This window comes from Mixophyes fleayi, chromosome 4, assembly GCF_038048845.1.
Source record: "Mixophyes fleayi isolate aMixFle1 chromosome 4, aMixFle1.hap1, whole genome shotgun sequence".
Classification (NCBI taxonomy): Eukaryota; Metazoa; Chordata; class Amphibia; order Anura; family Limnodynastidae; genus Mixophyes; species Mixophyes fleayi.
Window position 1 is genome coordinate 316,795,293 of NC_134405.1, and position 23,416 is coordinate 316,818,708.

At 42.1% G+C, this 23,416-nt stretch overlaps 2 protein-coding genes and 1 long non-coding RNA gene across 4 annotated transcripts in view; 1 reads left to right on the forward strand and 2 right to left on the reverse strand.

Moving 5' to 3' along the window:
• Positions 1–8,872, reverse strand: part of GEMIN5 (gem nuclear organelle associated protein 5) — a 67,459-nt gene extending 58,587 nt beyond the window's left edge. The window contains exons 1-5 of the mRNA XM_075210127.1: positions 8,780–8,872; positions 7,152–7,307; positions 5,258–5,412; positions 4,676–4,857; positions 2,998–3,149 (exon numbers count right to left, since the gene is read on the reverse strand). Of these exons, the coding sequence (XP_075066228.1) occupies positions 2,998–3,149; positions 4,676–4,857; positions 5,258–5,412; positions 7,152–7,296 (634 nt within the window). The 5' untranslated portion in view covers positions 7,297–7,307; positions 8,780–8,872. The remainder of the gene's footprint in view (positions 1–2,997; positions 3,150–4,675; positions 4,858–5,257; positions 5,413–7,151; positions 7,308–8,779) is intronic.
• On the forward strand, positions 8,845–20,594 carry MRPL22 (mitochondrial ribosomal protein L22). Its single transcript, XM_075210128.1, has 7 exons — positions 8,845–8,915; positions 10,255–10,288; positions 11,918–12,053; positions 13,560–13,625; positions 17,175–17,252; positions 19,239–19,308; positions 20,253–20,594. The coding sequence occupies exons 1-7, from the start codon at positions 8,894–8,896 to the stop codon at positions 20,462–20,464; spliced, it is 618 nt and encodes a 205-aa protein (XP_075066229.1). The 5' UTR covers positions 8,845–8,893; the 3' UTR covers positions 20,465–20,594.
• A 1,574-nt stretch (positions 20,595–22,168) lies between these two features.
• The window catches only part of LOC142152964 (uncharacterized), a 56,811-nt gene continuing 55,563 nt past the window's right edge, over positions 22,169–23,416 (reverse strand). For both annotated transcript variants that reach the window (XR_012691420.1, XR_012691419.1), the window contains one exon: positions 22,169–22,230. This is a non-coding gene — a long non-coding RNA (uncharacterized LOC142152964). The remainder of the gene's footprint in view (positions 22,231–23,416) is intronic.

Genomic DNA, 23,416 nt, shown 5'->3' on the forward strand with positions numbered 1-23,416 from the left:
ATGTGTTTAAATAAAGCAGATACTTAGCCCATAGGCCACAAAGGGGAGAAGTCCAACAGCAGTATCCTGTGCCTGCTCCCTCAGCTCTGTTCACTCTTCCCGGGCTTCTCTTGGCGCCAGAAGGCTGGGATAGACCATCTCTCTCTGGAAGGAGGGGGGAACTCTATGCTTTAGCTCCCCCCCTTCAGTAATGCTGTCTCTGCAGCGGATCCACTTTGAAAAAAAGGAACTTCTTGTAAGTGTGGCAGAGTAGTGGAGACCTCTAGGACAGAGGTCTCCGCAGCGAAAGATACCCGACGCCCCCCTCCTATGTATGAGGGGGGAATCTTGGTATAGCCCCCTTCCTCCTCTCTCCGTAGCGCCGACAGAGCAGATCCAAAATGGCCGCCGGCATCTTAAGCATCCGATAACCGGCACTCTATGCCTGTAATGGCAGCGCCGGTTATCGGGGAGGCTGGAGGAGTGACAGCGGTCCGTTAGACCGCTTGTCACTCCTCAATCAGGCACCCATCTTCTTCCTTCTCCAGTCCCTGCCAGTGAGAGCCGCTGGCTCTCATCTGACAGGGGAATGCCTGCACTGCACAGCTGTGAGTGTGTTCTCTATAGTAGAACACACTCCAGCGCTGCCACCTGTATAAAAAATAAAAATCAAATAAAAGAAATACATTTTTTTAAATTTACTCTAAGTACTAAAAAACAACTCCTGGGCACCTAAAAAAAACTGAACAAGAGAGGGCAGGGGGATTGTAGAGGGGAGGGGTCTGTCGGCAGTACTAAAAGTTAACTAGTTAGGTGCCAACTCCCCAAGCTCCCTCCACAACCCATGGTAAGCAGTGTCCCCCAGACTGGATGAAAGAGAAAAAGGTAGAGAGAGTGGTTCAGTCCTTCTAGTAGCACCAGATTGGCCTCAGAGGGCCTGGTACACCAATGTGCTCTCCATGGCAGGTCGTCGGTCGTGGCATCTGCCGCTACGCGCAGACCTATTTAACTCAAGGGCCCTTTTGTCATCTAGGATTGGAACGTCTGGCCGAGCTAAGGGTTTTTCTGAGCATGTGGTGCAAACCATGCTTCAGGCTCGTAAATCGGGTTCAGACAAAATTTATCATTGAGTCTGGAGGACATATATTGCCTGGTGTGAAAAAAAGGGGTATCCTACCTCTTCTTTTAGATTGTCCAGGTTGCTGATGTTCTTGCAGGATGGGCTGGATGTGGGTTTGCGCCTTAGTTCTCTTAAGGATCAGGTGTTGGCTCTTTCTGTCTTCTTTCAAAGAAGACTCGTTGGGATGCCTGATGTGAAAGCTTTCATTCAGGAGGTATTCCATGTGTAACCTCCATATGTTCCTACTGTACCACCATGGAATTTAAATTTGGTGTTGAATGCTTTACAGCATCCGCCTTTTAAACCCTTTGATATGGTGGATTTAAAATTTCTGACCTCAAAGACGGGCTTTCATGGCAAGAAGAGTTTCAGAGTTTACAGCTTTATCTTGCAAGTCTCCTCTTCTTGTTTTTCATGAGGACAGGTCAGTTCCTTCAGACCAAGCCTTCAATCCTCCCTAAAGTGGTGTCTAGATTTCACTTAAATCAGGACATCGTCATTCTGATCATGACTACGTCTAGGTCTTCGGAGGACAAAGCTTCTATTAGTTCTCTCGATGTGGTCCGAGCCTTGTGAATTTATGTGCAAAGGACTGAGGATGTGCGCAAGACTGAGGATCTTTTGATTCTCTATGATGCACACAAGAGAGGCTGGCCAGCTTCCAGGGTGACTATTGTGCAGTGGATTACGGCTGTAATCTGTCAGTGTTATAGTGGTGCTCGGCAGCCTGTTCCAGATAATCTTTGGGCACACTCTACGAGGTCTGAAGTGGTTCCTGGGTGGCATGCCATGGTGTCTCGAGTAAGCAGCTGTGTCGGACAGCCACGTGGTGTTCGGTGCACACATTCACTCGGTTTCACAAGTTTATCCAAGGATGCAAATTTTGAAAGAAAGGCGATTCATGCCGTTTCTTCTGTACATTCCCTCCAGTGATGCGGCTTTGTGATATCACAGATGTCCCCCAAAGGAAGATAGAGAGAGTAGGACGGGCTGGAGAGCGGTACAATAACGAGTGTCTGCAGGCAACAGTGAAGCATGGTGGAGGTTCCTTGTAAGTTTGGGGCTGCATTTTAGCAAATGGAGTTACTGATTTAGTCAATATTAATGGTGTCCTCAATGCTGACAAATACAGGCAGGTATTTATCCATCATGCAATAGCATCAGGGAGGCATCTGATTGGCTCCAAATTTATTCTGCAGCAGGACAATGACCCCAAACAAAGCTAAAAGACATTGAGAACTATCTTCACCGTAAAGAAGAAGAAGGAGTCCTGGAAGTGATGATATAGCCCCACAGAACCCTGAGCTCAACATCGAGTGTGTCTGGTATTACATGAAGAGACAGAATGATTTGAGCAAGCCTACATCCACAGAAGATCTGTGGTTAGCTCTGTTTGGAACAACCTCCCTGCCGAATTCCTTCAAAAACTGTGTGCAAGTGTACCTAGAAGAATTGATGCATTGATGCCGTTTAGAAGGCTAAGGGTGGTCAAACCAAATATTGATTTGATTTAGATTTCTCTTCTGTTCATTCACTTTGCATTTTGTTAATTGATAAAACACTTTTGAATGCATTCTTACTTTGCAGGATGTTTTCCACACTTGCCTAAAACTTTTGCACAGTATCACATATTTATTAAACAAATATACACAAATTAACAACAAGACTGATGGTTTCTCTTTTCCAAGAGCTACAGGCTGCCTGGAAAGAATTAATACTGCCTTAATCAGACCGCCAATGGTCAACTTGTATGAATTCCAATAATTCTAACTGCACTGAAACTTCATCTCTATAATCAAAGTCAAGCAGCTTGGCACGCAGCAATCCTCCTCTCAAGCTCTCATGTTTTACCCTTGTAAACACTTGGACGCCAGTCCTTTTTTAGGTAATTTATATACCTGGTCTCTGCTCCAGCTTTTGATTTAGCTCTCCCTCTCGGGTCTGCGGGCACCATGCCAGGCAGTGGATCTCATCATCGTGTCCGCGCAATCGGTGCGTGACTTCTCCTCTGCGGCTGATGTCTATCAGGACGATCATACCGTCCTTGTACCTGGCAGAGATGAGGCAAATTACTAATCGTCAACTATCATTTCTAACATCTTCTGCTGGTTGCATCACATTCAACTGCAATTCTGAAGAAATGAATGGGCTCTTTACAACATTAAATTTACCCAGAATAATTTAACCCTAGAACCGAAAGAAGTATGCTACAAAGTAGCATCCCACGGTCCATATGAGTGATGGGCACCAAGTGGCTTTAGGGCCACATGCGGCCCTCAAGCCTTCACTGCAGTCCCTTCCTGCTTTATTGTCAGATTTGTTTGTTTTATCTTGTAACGCTTGTTTAAAATGCCTTCTGTTATGTTATTAGGTGTCTCTTTCTTTGATTAAATGTGTTGTTTTAACTTATTATTGAAATTAGGGTTAATGAAGGTTATCAGGTTACCAGTCACTGATCCAGATCAACCACAGCTGTATTACGGTTCCATATCTATGCTATATGTGCTCTTTAAGGCCTAAGGGTCTCTTACACAACACATGCATTGGTCATATCTCAGTGTTTTTGTCTACACCTAGCACCTCAGCCCCCTGTAGGGTGCACAAAGTATATGGTAATTTATGAAAAACAGAAGTTTATTATTATAATTGACTTATAGACCACAAACCGTGTTGTGCTTTGCCTTCCTCGGAATCACACTTAGAATTTTGAAAAGGTTGAACTTAATGGGACAATAAAGGGCTACGTAATTTGCTGGCGCTACATAAATTGATGATGATGATTGGACTTTTTCCCCCCCGAAAGTTCTTGCTGGCAATAAAACGATGGATTTTGTGACTAGTACATAATTTATTTTCATTTTATTATTACTTTTTATATATTGCTAACCAAGCACTATACAGAGAATATATAGTCATTCACATCAGTGCCTGCAGTATTGGAACTTGCATTCTTTTTAACACACACACGTCCTTTGTTGATAGAAGCCATTTAACCTACCAATATGTTTTTGGAGTGTGGAAGGTAATCAGAGCACCTGTAGGAAACCCATATAAACACAGGAGAACATATAAGTTCAGCACAGATAGGGCCCAGGTCAGAACCAAACTCATGACCCCAGCGGTGTGAATCAGCAATGCTAACCACTGTGTCACTATGCTGCCCATTATACCGATATACGGTCATGAAACATCTGACTTCTATTATCCCCCCATGGGGCAGCACTGTGGCTCAGTGGTTAGCACCTCTGCCTCACAGCATTGAGTTCATGATTTTGATTCCCAACCATGACTTTATCTGTGTGGAGTTTGTATGTGCTCCCCATGTTTGGGTGTGTTTCCTCCCACACTCAAAAAAACATACTGGTAGGTTAACTGGCTGCAATACAATTGACCTTAGTCTCTCTCTGTCTGTGTGTGTATGTTAGAGAGTTAGAGAATTTAGACTGTAAGCTCCAATGTGGCAGGGACTGATGTGAGTTCTCTGTACAACACTGTGGAATTAGTGACGCTATATAAATAGCTGATGACGATATATCCTACATTCACGATCCATACAGGTGACGTCTAAGTGCCTACCCAACAGCCACGAGATCCTCTTGGTGCGGTGAGCAGGACAGGCAGAAGATGGTCCTTGGCTCAGGAAAGAACTGCTGTCCATCGTTTCGGTTACACCAAAAGCAAACCACAATTCCCTTCTCATCCCCGGTTATCAGCAAGTCCTTCACTAGCGGAGACCAATGAAGGGCAGAGATTGTGTTCTGTAAGAAACAAAAGGACACAGCAGCCACCCAATCAGATCCCTTAAAGTTTCCAAGAGGCTTTTCAAATTGTTAACAGACATGAACAAGAAGTTACTCCTGTATGTAATAAGAATTGGAAACCTGTGTTGTGTGTGGAATGTGTTAAATCGTTTGAGAGAATTTCAAAATATAAATTATATGGAGAATGTTTTATTGCAGCATTCAGCTCTCCTGACCCATCTATAATATGGGTCATTATTATACCTTTTCAGGTGAGCAGGTGTAGATGTATTATGTGCATATTATACACTACATGTTACTCCACCTGTAGGACTAGAAGTAAATTTTACAGAGGACTGTCCTAGAAATGAGTTCAGGAAAACAAACAACCTGTCCTAGAAGCTCACACAACCCCTACCCGATGGAGCTTGTGTTCTGTTACAGTGCTCTTGGTCTGGGTGTCCCAAATTTTCACAGAACCGTCATCAGAGCTGCTGGCACAGAGGTGAGATTGACCAGAGTAGTGGGAAAACGCAAAGCTGGACACCCTGTCCGTATGTCCAACCAACTCCCCTGATAGAGAAAGAGAAAAACATAAATATACTTATCATCAATAGCAACACAACAGTATGCCCGCATCCAGACTATATGCACACAGACATTATAGGTATAGTGATGGTCTAGTGGTGGGCAGAAGGGGACAGTCAGAAGGGGACAGTCAGAAGGGCAATCGGGAAATTGCCCCAGGACCAGGCTTGGTTTTTGTTTCCAGATAAGAGATGGCTGAGAAATTAATGGGGTATCCCTTAGAGCTGCAGCAATACATAGTCCAAAAGTTAAAAAGAAAAAACACCTTCTTAGGGTACTTCGACAGATAATGTAAAGTTCTAAGCAGCTGTAAAGGGGACGCTGATATCCTCCCACTAACCCGAACAACAAAGGAGATGAATTACACAGAAACTCAACAGAACCAAACACAATAACAAATCCTAAAACCACTGCATCACATTCAAATTTATTACCATTAAAAATACATACATCTAAAAGGCATATACAATAATACTCCAAACACTGGAACAAATAATAATAACTGAATCCATAGTAGTGCGCAACATGGTCAAGAGTTACTATGTTCTCTACATTGGGTCTAAAGCTGGGTACATACTACAGAACGTTTCTATGGGATATCTGTAACGATTTTTACCAAAGATTGAAAGTCCTGATGAGCTTGATGTGTACACACCTACACGATTTACCTTCAGATCTGTGCTCTTCCATCGGCTGAAAAGATCCTGACTCTGTAAACTCCATAGAGATCTGCCTACACTGCTGGTTGTGAGTGCATACACACTGCAGAACAACATCCTTCCATCATTTATAGATTTTTAGTCAGTTTATAAAATCAAACGATACCATGTGATTTGGGACAATAAAACATGATCATGGAAGTGTACACACTAATGTGATATCAGACCCAACAGTCGTTTATCGTTTGACTGGCCCGATAATTGGGTGATAAACCTGCAGTGTGTACCCAGATTCACAGTTCTTTATTGAATCACAATAGCATCATGTTTAGTTACTCATTGTATTACATTAGTGATGTGATATTAAAGGATTCAGCTTCTATAGGACAAATGACCTATGCTGAACCAGTTATTATTGTTGTCTGCTCCAGTGTTTGGCATTTTTAAGGCAGTTTTATTGTATATGCTTTTTAGATTTATGTATTTCTACTGGAAATAAATATGAATGTGATGCAGTGTTTTGTGGTTTGAGGATATTTTATTGTACTATGTCCTGTTGAGAGTCTCTGACTAGTAGTGCTGTAATTTATCTCCTTGGTAGCAATACATGGACATTTGATATAGGACCTTTAAGGCTGTGTTTTCTGGGCTTTAGTAGTCCTATATCAGGTTTTCTTACAAAGCTTCAGGGGAAAAAAATGTATTTTCTTGAATAAGGGTAGAGTTGTCTGCTTTTACAGTAACTCTGCATACATTCCCATAATAGTGCCACCAACTTGTAATTGTCCGCTCTAATCTTCTCCTGCTAGATTATTATATTACTATACATCTGTACAATTTACTGTACTGTTTTTATAAATTCAGACATGTCCAAAATGGAATTAAAGAAAAAACAACTTTCTTTAGTGTGCTTTTAAGTAGTAATAACGGAGTTTATTCGTTATTTTCTTGTGATATACACTATATTTTGGGTCTACTTTTAAACATTCCCCATATTCCAAGATCCATAAAATGAGTGTCTGCACATTATACCAATTTACGGAATGTTGTGGAGAAGGGTCTTACCATAGAATCCAGGCTCCTGGGGGCTTATACGGAGCAAACACACAGAATTACGAGCAGCAAACCCAAAGAGGCCTCCAGCTGCATCACTGGCGCGACTGCAATACCAGTTGGGGGATGCGCTAAGCATCCGATCTGGATCACTCATCCTTGTGTCCCCTGCAAAGTCAAACAATGCTGAGAATTAGATCTGAATATATTAAGGTGTAAGTTTTGAAAACTATCAATAGTACAGTCAAAGTAAAAGCCTGATTGCAGTGTAAAGTTATTAACACACATACCAGTCTTGATAATGAAAAGGTAAAATATAATTGGAATAGTACATAACTGGGAGCTAATAAAAAAAAACAATTAATCAGACTACAAATAAGAATGTCACAATATGGGGGTACTAAAGTAAGTTCTTAGATCAGCCAATAACTACAAACACATTTGGTGCAAGACTTCACGTTTGCTGCATTCCCACATTTTTAAACCTGCTCCTGACTCAAATCCACCTGTCTATTCATATTTACATTCCCATAATTAAAGGGCAATACTAAAACTAAAATGCCTGGGCAGTGTTCTCCCCAGAAAATGTTGCCAGCCGGATGGCATTAAGAAGCAGCCGGGTGGGGGCAGATGTAGTACTTTGCAATAATGATGAAAAATGTTGGAGGTTATTGTCCACACCTGCCAGGACTGATCAGACTGGTGGTCAGTGGTCTAACACACACTGCTGGCTGTAGTGCTCACATAGTGCCTGTTCTTATAGGAGAAACAATGGTTTATTCTATTATAATAGGACTCTGTTGAGCTCCACCAGCAGAGTGGCAAGTAAAAAACAGCTGTGTGGAGCACCCAGGAAATAGGTGCTGGGCTATACCAGTGACAACGATGGTCATATAGAGACGTACAAAGAATATTGCAGGTAGTAGCTTAAGCACTCAATCAATATAGTGGCTGTCATTATGCTAACTAATAGCTGTCTTTTCAGACCTTTCGATATGTACCATAAGACACTAAAAACACCACAAAGCAATAGAACCTACAATATAAAACAGAATAATTCAATGTGTACTGCAATGCACACTTTGTTGGATAACGGATATTACCCATACAGATTTACAAATCAAACTTTAAAAAGCCAGTGACCTGGGAAGTAAAGAGGAACAGTTGGAAGAAGTTACATAGAACAGGTACTATAGCTGGAATACAGGTACTTGGTTATAACTACAGGGTATCACTAGAGGTAACCTGTGGCTCTCCAGCCTTTGTGGGACTACAAGGTCCAGCATGGTATGACTTGCACATCAGTTGAAGAGCAACTGGTTGCCTAAATCTGTTCTAGTCTGTAAAATAATAATCAAGGAACCCACAATACCAGACAGGTATAATTTCAGATATTCAACAATAGAGAGGATGGACAATATGAAGATAAAGTCATCATAGAGGGTGGTGGGATAGTGCAGGAACTATCACTGCACCTAATAACCCTGCTCTATATGGGAATGGGGCAGTTTCTACGAGTTTGCCCCAAACAGACACTTTCCAAGGGGACTTCAGTGCTGAGACAGTGTTATATATCAAGTTATATCAGCCTAATGCTCTGTGTATGACGGGGGGAGGAAGGTGCACTGTCCCCCTCTTACCTGCTGCAGACCAGCCTATCACCCACCACGCTGCCAGACCGACTGTCGTAAAGAACCGGCTCCCATGTGAGCGATGTGGCTGCGAAGCTGCCGTAAAGCGAGAAGACTCACAAGATGGCGGCCGCCATGTCTGCGGGTGAGTATCGGGGAGGGCGAGTGTGTCACACACGGGAGAGGGGTATATAGTGATAATGTCTGAGCCATACTGTACATCAGTCACCGCTCCTCTCTCTCTAGGGTCACTAAGTGTATAGAGCAGACTGTAAACCATGCATGCTGGGACTTGTAGTACCACAGCAGCTGAAGAGACATATGCTGCCTAGCTCTAATTATAAAGTACCCCCTCCCCCGTCTACACCAGGCTGACGTGTGTCTCGGACATACAGCTGCTGCAGAACTTCTTGGTAAATGCACCTGTCAATCTGTCAAGTAAGTTGCCAACCACATAAACACCCTGGTTATTGACATGGTAGATTCCTAAAGAGGTTGTGCATCAGCTGTTGTAGGTCATTGCTTAGGCTCAAGTGATCTTCACTCAAGGTAGGTGGTGTTTACCTGGTTGCAAATAAATTTCTATTGTAATTATATATATATATCTGACAAAGAGCATTGTGCCTCAGATACATCTCCAAGTTCTTATGTTGTTTTGGAACCCTAAGGAAACTGTGCAACGTTTATGTGGTGAGGAGTGTGTGTGTGTGTGTGTAAATATATATATATATATATATATATATATATATATATATATATATATTATTGCCATTTAAACCAGAGGTGTCCAAACTCGATCCACAAGTGCTACCAACAGTTCATGTTTTCAGGATTTCTTTATGCACAGGTGAGTTAATCTATTTGACTCCGTCAGTAATGATCACACCTGTTTCTACAAACAGAAATCCATAAAACATGACCTGCTGGTAGCCCTTGTGGCCTAAGGGCCTGATTCATTAAGGATCTTAACTTGAGAAACTTCTTATTTCAGTCTCCAAGACAAAACCATGTTACACTGCAAGGGGTGCAAATTAGTATTCTGTTTTGCACATAAGTTAAATACTGACTGTTTTTTTCATGTAGCGCACAAATATCAACTTTCAATTTCAGTGTACAAATAAGCTATCAAGTATTTGTGTGCTACATGAAAAAACAGTCAGTATTTAACTTATGTGCAAAACAGAATACTAATTTGCACCCCTTGCATTGTAGCATGGTTTTGTCCAGGAGACTGTGCAAAGACTGAAATAAGAAGTTTTCTCAAGTTAAGATCATTAATAAATCAGGCCCTAAGTTTGGACACCTCTGATTTAGACTAAACATAGGACATAGACAACCTGTACTTCACCAGCTGTTTGAACTACAGCATGCTTGCTGGCAAGTCATACTGGGGTATGTAGAAGACACACAGGTTGATTATCTTTACTATGCAAATAAGAGTCAGGTTTAGTATTAATCAGAATCTTAAAATCTCTCTCACACAGCTATATGGGGCTCACTATTCCGTATCCAGCGGGGGTGAGTAAAGCATGACTTTTTTTTTAATGTCCTTTTACACATTTGCATTAACATTTCTATTTGCTCCATTTGTTGATTCTGCAAAAAAAGGTGCTGTAAATAATAACAACCAATGCAGACTTTTCATTTCTGAAGTATGAGTCTGAAATTGAGCCAACTTCTGGTTGCTGTAGGTTACAGCACTCTTGATTTTGCACGTTTATATGTGCACCAGTTTTGTGATGCTATGTACACATCTGTGTGACAGGTACCATAGGTATCAGTGACTGCTCTGCTTTTTAGATTGCAAATTTAGCAAACGTGTGAGTTTATTGTTTTGAATTTGACAAATGCTCCTTATTGAGTGTGGTGAAGTCGGACAAGCTGCTGATGACTTTGTTGGAACACAGGCCCTCCCAGTCGCTGGCTCACCAATGTTCTTAGAATGGAATTGATGGGATGCATGCAAATTAGATAGATATAATTACCTTGAAAGTGGTTCACCAGTTAAATGAAAAGAAAATTCCCTTTTCTTACCACCTTTTTACAATCCCCATCCCTCAATAGGGGGCCGTGGCAATGCCCAAGGGGCTTTTGAAGCCCTTTCTCTCCTCCCCTCCAAACACCATGAATGCGGTGCGCGTGGCACATGTCCACCGCTGCTCTGTGATCTGACAACTTTCCACAGCTTTACCACCGAACTTCCATGACCTGAAAGTTTTCTTCCGCCACAGGACTTTGTTAAGAAACAATACCTGGGGGTAGATCTACTGATATACTAGCAAGGAGACCTTTCATAGTAGTAACCTATGATGCTATTTCAGTTTTTCAGCCCTAAAATAAAAATGAATTTTAAAAAAAGAAAATACTTAGTATTTTGTTTATGTATGCTTACATTGGTTATGATATGTGGTCTGTAAGGCTAGGTACACTTTGGAGAATTTTCCATCCGACGTGTTATCTACAACGATTATACCTATGAGTAAAGGTCCGATTGGTTGGGCGATTCATGTGTACATACTACACACAATTTACCTTCAGATCTATGCTCTTCATCTAGTCGTTTAGAGAATGACAGCACAACACATTCATTCATTCCTGTCACACTGACTAACCACCTTGTTATAGCTATCCACATCTCATAATGAATTTCGTTAGCTTCTGTGACTTATAAACAAAATATTCAGTCTCAGAACGAATTATTCCATCTACAGCACTCTCTACTTTTGTTCATTGCTGGCAAAAGACCATGACTCTGTAACCTCTATGGAGATTGTAAACATGAGTGCGCACACACACACTGTGTGATTGGAGTGAGATTATCAAACAGTAGGACCAACCAAATGAATCGACAATCGGCACTTTGGAACGACTGTCGTTCTTCGTGTAAGTATACACACTAAGGCAATATCTGACCGAACAGTCGTATATATCGTCTGATTGGCTGAAAAACCTCCAGTGTGTACCTAGCCTAAACATGTACTGGCTGCCCAAATTCTTAGATTCATGCTCAATACACTCTGCTAGTAAATTAATAAACTGCATTCTCTTGGCTCCACTGTTTGACGCATGCTAAGTGTATGTTACAGTAACTCACCAATTACACTGTATCTTGGGACATAAGATGATAAAGTAACTGTTGTACTGCAGTGTGCAATATGCTGCCGGTAGCATTCTGTCCCAAAGCTGTATCCACACAACCGCTGCTCTGGAGAGACACAACTGGGAGATGAAGAACAGGGTTCTCTACCCACCTCAACTTCCTGATGAACCTCGACGGCCAGCGGTAAGTTCTGTGCTGTGACGTGTGAAGATAGAATAATTAAATGCTGAACACCATCACTTGTTATTTGTTGGTAACAGGAAGGGGACTATCCCAGTGGTTACAGAGTAACTGTGACACTGAGAATAAATGGAGGCCCTACTTCTGATCTTGGATGAATCTTTTTTTTCCTTCCTGTGTCTCGGGCATGAAAATAGATTGCAAGCTAAATGAGGCAGGAATACTGTGCCTAAAATACTGTGTACAGAGCTGCATAGAATTGTATATGTTACATAAAAGGTAATAATTAAGTATAGACCTTTTACCTGCTTAATTGATGATGAAATAACGAGGGAATAGCCCACACATGTCCATGAAATAGCCTTTGAGTCGATTGTCCCATTACTTTTGGACCCTTAAAAAGTGGGAGGCACATATAGAAACCGTTGTAATTCCTACACCGTTCACCTGATTTGGATGTAAATTCCCTCAAATTAAAGCTGAAAGTCTGTAGTTAAAGCACATCTTGTTTGTTTAATTTCAAATCCATTGTGGTGGAGTATAGAGGCCAAAATATGAGAATTGTGTCGATGTCCCAATATTTATGGACTTGACTGTACATGTCTACAGACAATTCCTTGGTTCAGGCTTTAATCCTGTGTTTAAAATTCTAACAGCATTTACTGTATATCCAGCGCCAAATTAGGTCATCTATCTATGCATCCCTTGGATGGTCCCCATCAACAACAAAAAATTACCAATTTCCCTAAAAGCCCTCAGACATGGGGAAAAAATATATTTTAATTTTGTATGTCTTGGCCAGCACTATTGTACAGTCTGGTAGCATTTTGTGAAATTAACAAGTATTGAGGGGGAAGAAACATAATGGTAGCACAGTGGTTTGCATTGGTGCCTCACAGAGCTGAGGTCACGGGTTCAATTTAGACCAGGGTCCTATCTGTGGGGTGTTTGCGTGAGTTTCCTCTGGCTGCTCCAAATTCCAAAAAACATAATGGATAATTGGTTGCTGATAAAATAGATGTGTGTGTGTGTGTGGTAAGGAAATTAGACTGCAAGCTCCAATGGGTGCAGAGACTCATGGGAATGATTACATATTCTCTGTAAAGCTCTGCATGTTATGGTGGCGGTATATAAATAAATGAGGATAATATCCTGCCATAAGTTAAGCTTGTTTGAGTCATGTCCCGTGCAGTGTAATAGTGGAAAGCAAGTTTGTTCTCCGTAGTCATTGATTTATCATGTTGGATATAACGCCATCTATGATCACTCAAGTAGAGCTCTTCTCATGTGTGCACCTATTTCAGGGCTGTTCACGTGGCGTTCTGTAGAAGCAGATCTCCGCACTTTGTTGTCACCAGTGATAAAAATGTATATACCCCACCAGAACCTGTATGCAGCCGTCTACACGGAAATGTTTGGACAGCGCTCTCATTACGTTTTTCACTGTAATGAGATAAAATAAGGTGGTAGCAATAAACCGTATTGTCTTTGTGCCCTTTCTTCCCGAAGGAGATTTACCATTGTCGCAGACAAATCAAATACAGCATGGACAAGATGTGGTATCTGGCAAAACTGGTAAGACGCTTGTTTGTTGTGAAGTGTGGACTGCTTGTACCAATTGAATCATAGACCCCACACGGGATAGCGGGAGAGTGTCAGATTTTAGTGACTATTGCTGCTGTTCAGTGATCACCTCCTCTCATAGTTACTGTGAGGATCATTAAGAGGTTAGTAAGAGAGGAATGTTGGGGCAGAGTGGACAAAGACGGGAATCATTTTAAAACGGCAGCAGATTTTTATATATGGTGCTTCAAGTTCTGGAAAAACCCATCTCCAGAAAACCCCAGTCCCAAGCGTTCACAATTCCTGACTGAAGGATTCCATACCTGCCTGAAAATGAGGCAGGCTCTGCTAAAATGAATGTGCCGAGATTACCTCAGTGATTGCTAAGTGGCGACTGTCCGGACACTGCGAGACTTTCCTTGACTACAATAGCTCAGGTTCTAGTATTTCATGGGCAGCGTGATGTCCTATGTGTTTAAATGGTACTCTGTTACCAAAGCATGACAATGCACAACATCTATGCTGTTTCAAGCCACTAACTATGCCGGCCACATGCACAATATCCCCATATGTCAAGCTCCAAACGGATTGATGGGAATATTGGTAAATGCAGTTGGAAGATGAACGATATCAGCCATTTTACAGCGGTAACAGGTCCCAGTGGAAGTGAAGAGCTGTTTGGCCTGAACACATGTATCACATCCATTTTTGTTCATGCTCTTCCTGTGTGACACCAACATTCGAGTACAGCAGTCTAGACACACTATTGTTTTTGTTTTTTAAAAGAGGAGAGTTTATGGTCCTGCCCTAACACAGCACCTTCCCATAATTAGCCCTTTCCTCCAGTCACCTTCCCCAATAATAGCCCTTTCCTCCAGTCACCTTCCCCAATAATAGCCCTTTCCTCCAGTCACCTTCCCCAATAATAGCCCTTTCCTCCAGTCACCTTCCCCAATAATGGCCCTTTCCTCCAGTCACCTTCCCATAAATAGCCCTTTCCTCCAGTCACCTTCCCCAATAATAGCCCTTTCCTCCAGTCACCTTCCCCAATAATAGCCCTTTCCTCCAGTCACCTTCCCCAATAATAGCCCTTTCCTCCAGTCACCTTCCCCAATAATAGCCCTTTCCTCCAGTCACCTTCCCCAATAATAGCCCTTTCCTCCAGTCACCTTCCCCAATAATAGCCCTTTCCTCCAGTCACCTTCCCCAATAATAGCCCTTTCCTCCAGTCACCTTCCCCAATAATAGCCCTTTCCTCCAGTCACCTTCCCCAATAATAGCCCTTTCCTCCAGTCACCTTCCCCAATAATAGTCCTTTCCTCCAGTCACCTTCCCCAATAATAGCCCTTTCCTCCAGTCACCTTCCCCAATAATGGCCCTTTCCTCCAGTCACCTTCCCCAATAATGGCCCTTTCCTCCAGTCACCTTCCCCAATAATGGCCCTTTCCTCCAGTCACCTTCCCCAATAATAGCCCTTTCCTCCAGTCACCTTCCCCAATAATAGCCCTTTCCTCCAGTCACCTTCCCCAATAATAGCCCTTTCCTCCAGTCACCTTCCCCAATAATAGCCCTTTCCTCCAGTCACCTTCCCCAATAATAGCCCTTTCCTCCAGTCACCTTCCCCAATAATAGCCCTTTCCTCCAGTCACCTTCCCCAATAATAGCCCTTTCCTCCAGTCACCTTCCCCAATAATAGCCCTTTCCTCCAGTCACCTTCCCCAATAATAGCCCTTTCCTCCAGTCACCTTCCCCAATAATAGCCCTTTCCTCCAGTCACCTTCCCCAATAATAGCCCTTTCCTCCAGTCACCTTCCCCAATAATAGCCCTTTCCTCCAGTCACCTTCCCCAATAATAGCCCTTTCCTCCAGTCACCTTCCCCAATAATAGCCCTTTCCTCCAGTCACCTTCCCCAATAATGGCCCTTTCCTCCAGTCACCTTCCCCAATAATGGCCCTTTCCTCCAGTCACCTTCCCCAATAATGGCCCTTTCCTCCAGTCACCTTCCCCAATAATGGCCCTTTCCTCCAGTCACCTTCCCCAATAATGGCCCTTTCCTCCAGTCACCTTCCCCAATAATGGCCCTTTCCTCCAGTCACCTTCCCCAATAATGGCCCTTTCCTCCAGTCACCTTCCCCAATAATGGCCCTTTCCTCCAGTCACCTTCCCCAATAATGGCCCTTTCCTCCAGTCACCTTCCCCAATAATGGCCCTTTCCTCCAGTCACCTTCCCCAATAATGGCCCTTTCCTCCAGTCACCTTCCCCAATAATGGCCCTTTCCTCCAGTCACCTTCCCCAATAATGGCCCTTTCCTCCAGTCACCTTCCCCAATAATGGCCCTTTCCTCCAGTCACCTTCCCCAATAATGGCCCTTTCCTCCAGTCACCTTCCCCAATAATGGCCCTTTCCTCCAGTCACCTTCCCCAATAATGGCCCTTTCCTCCAGTCACCTTCCCCAATAATGGCCCTTTCCTCCAGTCACCTTCCCCAATAATGGCCCTTTCCTCCAGTGCAAAAATCAGGTGTTGTGAGACTTCAAGTCCCAGCATGCTTTGCCAGTAGATAGCCAGTCGATGGCTGGCATGGCATGCTGGGACATTTAGTTTCACAACACCTGGAGAGCCACAGGTTATTCAGATCTGCCATTGTATAATATGGGCCTCCTTGACTTGGAAAATGCTCATGTTTGTAGGCATTTTTTGGCTATTATTCTAGGAATACAATATCCATTGTAAAGTAATGTGTGTGGTAGACAATGTAGACTGTTCGCTATACTGAAACAGGGACTGATCTGTATGTTCAAACATTCTCTGTAAAGCACTGCATAATATATTGGCGCTAAATAAAGCGTAATAATAAGGTAGTGAATGGAGCTGATTCCTTCTGTGAGCCTTTGTAAAGCTTTAGATGCAGATCCAGTGGGGATGAGAACTTTACTGATGGAGTTCTGCTAATTGGGAATAAGGGGGGTGGATTAACTATCTTTCGTTATCTTGCAATGCTTTATTCATTCCACCCCCACACCCACCATACAAGCAGTATGTTGTTGATCGTTACTGGATTAACTTTGAATTTATAAAACTCCACCCAAAACTAAAATTGGTTGGAGTTACCCTTTTTGCGAGAAGACTGGAACACTTTTGACGCCACCAGGTGGTAGGGTAGGGGGGGGGTCATCTGTCGTCAGTGTCGTTGATTAAACCTCTCTAATTATAAGAATGATCGCTGTGTTCTCTGGAAGACAGCCGGTTTGAGAAGTATTTTAAATAACATTTTGTAAATTGAATCCCTGCCAGTTCCTTGAGATTAATTTGCAAAATCCAGAACTTTGACTGTAACCACAAACAGACTTCTGTAAAATGAGTTTCTTGGTCATCAAAGTGAAAATGAGCAAAGTTATTAATTCATCTAGATAGTGGTTGGAAATATGTAAATGATTCTGAATTTTCATAGAATAGCTTTTATCCAGTGAGCTTGGCAGCCCTGCGGGGCCTGTTTAGTAGGAGAATAATAACATCAGTCACGTGACAGCGTAAGATTAACCCTTTACCTCCTCCTCTAGATCAAAGGCATGTCTATAGACCAAGCTATTGCTCAGATGGAATTCAGTGACAAGAAGGGAGCAAAAATCATTAAAGAGGTGAGACAAGATAGAGATTTGCTATGATAAATGTCCTCATTTCAAAGAACGCCTATTCTCAATCTCTAAAGTAATGTTTAAAAGCAAAATGATACACCATTAAAGTACAGTTGTCGACTACACACACAGTAATGTTCATGTATTGGCGACTGAAGTCATACATAAATATTAGTATAGACTAAAGTAACTACACGGGGGTAAGACAGACATCTTCTGACCTGTCGCTGTCCAGCATCTTTGTAAGGAGCATGCCTGCAAAAAATTGACTTTTAGATATTTTTTTTTAGGCAGGAAAATTGAGGGGGGGGGGGGGGGGGGGGGTGGAAATAGACAGTGGGGCACAGAAAGGTTTGGCGACATTACTCCCCAGAGACCAGGGGCTCTAGTGAGGAGCTATGACTACAGTGATGGAGGAGGGCTGGCAGGTCACATTTCATTATAGTCATTGGCATTGAAAAGTTTAATCCTCTCCCAGTCAGTGGTGTTTTTGGGGATATGGGCATACTGCAGACTACCTACGTGTGAATGGTGCTGTATGCTAGTGGCGTAGAGCTGTGACGTATAGTTAGGGCATTGCACCCCGTTATATAGGGGTCATGGGAGGTGCAATGTGTACTGGCGGAATGACTTGGTGTCATATATAGGCCATAAGGCTAGACTATAGTGGAAATGGATCATTTACTGCACATAGAGCTGTATTATTTACTAAACATTGGGATCCATATAACATACAATCCAAGTAACATATAATATGCTGGTATGTGCTATTGGGAATGGTGGTGTTAGGGGAAAGTATAGGATACCAATGTAGCCAAGGCTTTTCTCTGAGGCTCTCAGTGTCCAGACTTCAGAGAAGGAGGCTGTCCTTGGCATGAGAGGTGGGTAACTGTGAGCACAGTACTAGGGCATCTAGCTGAGCACACTGGGGCATTTGACAGGGGTATAGATTTGGCACTTTACACCTTGTGAATTTTTCCTGGTACAGTACATCTTGGCTGGGAATATTACATTAGATAGTGTCGTGCATATTACATCCTGCAACAAATCCATGTTGTTGTAATCTGATGATATCGCACAGTTCTGCTGTTCTGTCAAGCTTGCACTATATCCATTCAAATCCATTTGTACCCTGAGCTTGCCGAGCGCTCAGCATTATTTTTATGTGCTTGTGTGTAGAACAGCATTTGCGGAATAGGTTCCTACTAATGTAAATTATTCTGTGAAGAATTAAATACATATGTATTAGTTACAGGCTGCATCTAGCCTATTGCGTAATGACATTGGTATGTAATGTCTGCAGACGATTGTTGCTGCACCATTAGAGCTGTAACAAATATGCTTGTGTAGCGGAAACCTAATGGTCGTTCTAGTCAAAGCAGGCACTGATGGCGGTGTAAACTCTACATCAGCAGGATTCTATTTTCAGTTACATAACAATCTTATTGTGACTTGCCTGATGTGTTACAGTTCAATCTATAAGTAGTCACCTGAGATTGTCCTTGCTGTAGTACTATGCCTAATTGCCATAAGGGATCAAAAATTAAATTGTTGGGTTGCCCCCAAACAAGAATGGCATGTGTGTTAATAACCTTACATCGAAATTTATCTTTTACTCTGACTGCACTATTGAGATTATATTTTTTGGAAAAATGGATTATAGGACCACTTTAATGCCAAACACTTGCAGTAACCTTAGTCTGTCACTAGGTGGAGTCGCAGTTTTATGCAATGGAGAATTGCAGAGTTCATGGCTAGCCGTGGTCATTCTAACCATAGCAGTTTCTGTACAGTTAATAGACGCACTATAAATTATATTTTCAAAGGCGGTGATTCTTGATGCCGGAGTGCAACCGTTTAAAATATTCTATTAGATTATGGTTTTGGAATGGTATTGGGGGTAAGGAAAGGGGTCTTGTGGGGAAGGGGGGGATTGGATGGTTTGGCACAGAAAATAAGTGATATCTTGTTGGCTTTTCATTCAATTAGATCCTACTGGAAGCTCAGGACATGGCAGTGAGGAACCACAATGTGGAATATAAATCCAACCTTTATGTAGGTAAGATCTCCATTGGATTGATTCCCTTTTATCATTTACTGGGCATCCCTCACAAGTCTGTGGCCAGAGGGGCTAATTTAATTTCAACAGTAATATGCATTAACATTTGGAAACCCTAAAGTGTAGCTGTTGTCTTCATGCTGTGAAGGAAGCCAATTCCCGGGAGGGCTGAACGAATGTTCGTGACCGTGTAGCCTATTCATTCGCTAGAAACTTGCACGGTCATAAGACGGTCTCTGATTGAAGGTTGAGTAGTTCATATGGACACTCAAAATTGCTGCTAGACTCAGAACCAGATTGTAAAGACCGTTCCATTCCTGTGTGTGTCTTCATAAACTGAAAACGACTCTTGTTACCTGCTGCTCTTTATGTGCTGTGCAGAAACCTGCATTCTGCAGTGAAGATCCACAATAAGGGCTAAATCATTTTATAAGTGGGAGTTAAGTTTCAGCACTGGCTGCTGTCCGCTCTGATAACCCATTGGGTGAAGCTTTGACTCCAAGAGCCACCTTTTAAAATACATTTCATCATCATCATCATTTATTTATATAGCGCCACTGATTCCACAGCGCTGTACATAGAACTCACTCACATCAGTCCCTGCCCCATTGGAGCTTACACTCTAAATTCCCTAACACACAGACAGAGACAGACCGAGAGAGAGACTAGTGTCCATTTTGATAGCAGCCAATTAGCCTACCAGTATGTTTTTGGAGTGTGGAAGGAAACCGGAGCACCCGGAAGAAACCCACGCAAACACGGAGAGAACATACAAACTCCACATAGATAAGGCCATGGTCGGGGATTGAACTCATGACCCCAGTGCTGTGAGGCAGAAGTGCTAACCCGCCTTCTTGTATGTTGAGAGGATTGTGTAAGAGGTAGGTGAGGGAGAAAAATGAAGACTAGTAGATATTAAGAAGTCTTTTTTTTGTTCTTTCTAGCGGACTCCTTCTCTAACAAAGGCACCTATATGAAGCGGATTCGCATCCACGGCCGGGGCAGGTTTGGAATCATGGACAAGGTGCACTGTCATTATTTCGTCAAGTTGGTAGAGGGCTCACCTCCACCGAAAGAGGAGCCCGTCACCGGCTTCCAGCAGGCCCAGCAATACGTGCAGCAGCTGCGTAACCGGACCATCATCCACAGCCTGTAACGCTCTCTTCTCAGACGTTTCATCTGATGGCAGAGTGCGCCACCAAACTATGGACTTGATGATGGGAGGGTGTAACATTTATATATAATTTATAGCTACAAATAAAGTTGTATCTATGCTTTTCAGTTAATTGTATTGACAGTGATGAATACTTTTATTTTTTCTTGCACACAAAAGATATTTTAAAGTCGGCAAACTACGTATGATATACCACGTTTTTACATTGAAATCTGGATATTCTCTTTAGTATGTAAAGAAAATGTTCTGCCTTGCTCAAACCCATCCGTTATGTCCCAGACTAATTGGATATCTAAAAAATGAAATAACTCGTAGTGGTCAAAACAATTATAAATTCTATAAAGTTCTCCCTAGAGATATGCAAGTAAGCCGCGGTTTTGTACATAGCAGCTGACTTCAGGGATATACCATTTACATGGTAGGGGGGGGGTTGACACAGAATATCCACCTACAAACCAACCTTAGACATTTATCCAGCTAGATTTAGATAATGTATACAATTATATAAAATAAACTGTAGTGAGGAATCCTAACAAACAATGTAAAATATAATTTTTTATTTGCTTTTTATCCTGTCTACCTTCAGTTGACCCTTTTTTGCAGTTTTAAGCATTCTGTATGGTGGGTAACCATCTTCCAGTAGTGCAGAAACCAGGAGTCTTCAAGGAGGATATATTGCTTCTCTCAGCCAAATCCGACAGGTGAATGTGTAAGAGCTGACCGTAGTACAGGGAAAGGATGGGGTATTTATGAATTTTTAATACCGGTCATGCACTTGTGGTTGCTTTCGAAAGCTTTAATAATGTGAGAAGGATCATAATGTGTTGGAAGTGTCTTTAGTGAAAAAAAACAACAAGATTTAGTATCCTAAATAAAGACAAAAACATTCCTTGGTGATCACATGCTGGTGGGTGGAGCCCTGTTAGATGAATGACAGGCAAAGGTTGTATGCAAATAATGACTATAAAACTTTCATTTTCTACTGTTTATCACCCTGAGTTGCATTATAGGAGTCTGGAAACCAACCAACCTAGCCAAGAGAAAATGTCTAAAGATTTAAACAGAACTGCAGTACCACTTATGACCAGGTGTCGGTGCTGTCCCTTTCTTAGCCTTAAGATTATTGCATATATAACTTGTTGGCTATAGTAGTGCAAGGGTTATATCTAACGTGCTTGTGTGAACTCTGTGTATGCCAAGCATATATCAAAACTGGGGTGTGACCTTTGGCAAGACTACAAAAATACAGTGTCTGCTTCTATTCTAGTTCCCATTCTACATTATCATTGAAGTCCTGATCTTGACCCTATACATCGAGTGTTAATAGAAGATTTTGAAGTCAACAAATAGGACATGTTCAACATTTCTGCACAGATTTGCCATTTGTTCTATATCTGTTTTTGTCAATATCTTAATAAATTTCCCCAACGAGTATCCAATTTGCACCATTTAATTCCAAAAATATTTTTGTTTTGCAAGTTGGTGCTTGTCATCATGCTACACTTCCAAGGGCGCTGGGAAAAAAAGTCGAGGCAAGTGAAACTGTTTTATGCTTTCCGAAGTTGTATTGGCGAGATGACAGAATTGGTTGCTATCAGTTACAGCACCTGTTTTGTGCACCAGTTTCCATAAATGTCCTCATGTATCCTGTCATTTCATTGTTCACCACATGTAAACTGTTACTTCCAAAGTTCTAAATCAGTGCTGAGTAGAAGTGACTCTTTACCTTTTTATTCAGTTCATTTGGCCTATTGAGAGAGAAAAAAAGGGACGTAATTAAAGGGAAAAAAAGCCATAATTGGTGTGTACAGTGGCAGTACACAACTAGGACTCTATTCAGCATTTATTTTTTAGTTGAAAGACACGGACACAGATAATTGAAGTAGAGCGTTATAATGACATTTTATAAACAGCATAAATTAGTCTTACGACAGCAGCACAATGTTCTGAATATGAACAAGCATGTAATTAATCATTCACTCACACGATTACTCCAACAACTTAAGCCGTTGATCAGTGTGTGTTTGAGTTGTAGTGGATGGTATAAAAGTTTACCTGACTGAAATTATGTAACAAAAATACAGTGATTCAAGATAAAATGATATTGAGCAACGGGATTTTGTTTTGTTTTTTTGGTTTTCTCCTGTATTGCCATTTTAATTTTATTGATTTGTTGACATTGTTACTGTGAACTTTAAAAACTTATAGACATTTTAGATGTCGGCCTTTTAACTGTGTCGACCTAATGAACATGTCGACAGTCTGAATGTACCTTTTTAACTGTGCCGACATTATGACTCGCCCTTATGGTGTAGAGCAGGCCTGTCCACCCTGCGGCCCTCCAGATGTTGTGAAACTACAAGTCCCAGCATGCCCTTCCAGCAATCAACTGGTTGCCTACCAGCAAAGCATTCTGGGGCTTGTAGCTTCACAACACCTGGAGGGCCGCAGGTTGGACAGGCCTGGTGTAGACATTGTGAATGTCGACATGTCGTACCCAACCCTTCGCTTAATTTTTAGAAGTATCTGTCCTTTGGATATGTCCTGTTTGATGTGCACCTGTCATCTGTACACAGTAGTGACAGCCTTGTTGTGCTAAAGATATGAGAATGGAGCCAGAAATCATTGCCTTGTGAGTACCTCAGGGATATTAATTACTTTATGAGCAGTAACCTTCCAATTCACAAGAAGTGGAGTCAGACCACAAAGTGACCCCCTGCACTGCAGAACAATGTTTTTCTGGCAAGGTCTAATTTGCATTTGGGGGTCATGTGGTGGAGTCTGAATGTCATGTGGGAAGTCTGGGGGGCATGTGGGATCTGAGGGTATGTGCAGGGTATTTTGTGGCAAGTGGGGGGTCTGATTGGCATATGGTGGAATTTTGGAGCAAATGAATGGCATGAGGGGGCAATTTTGAGATGAGTGATGTGACGA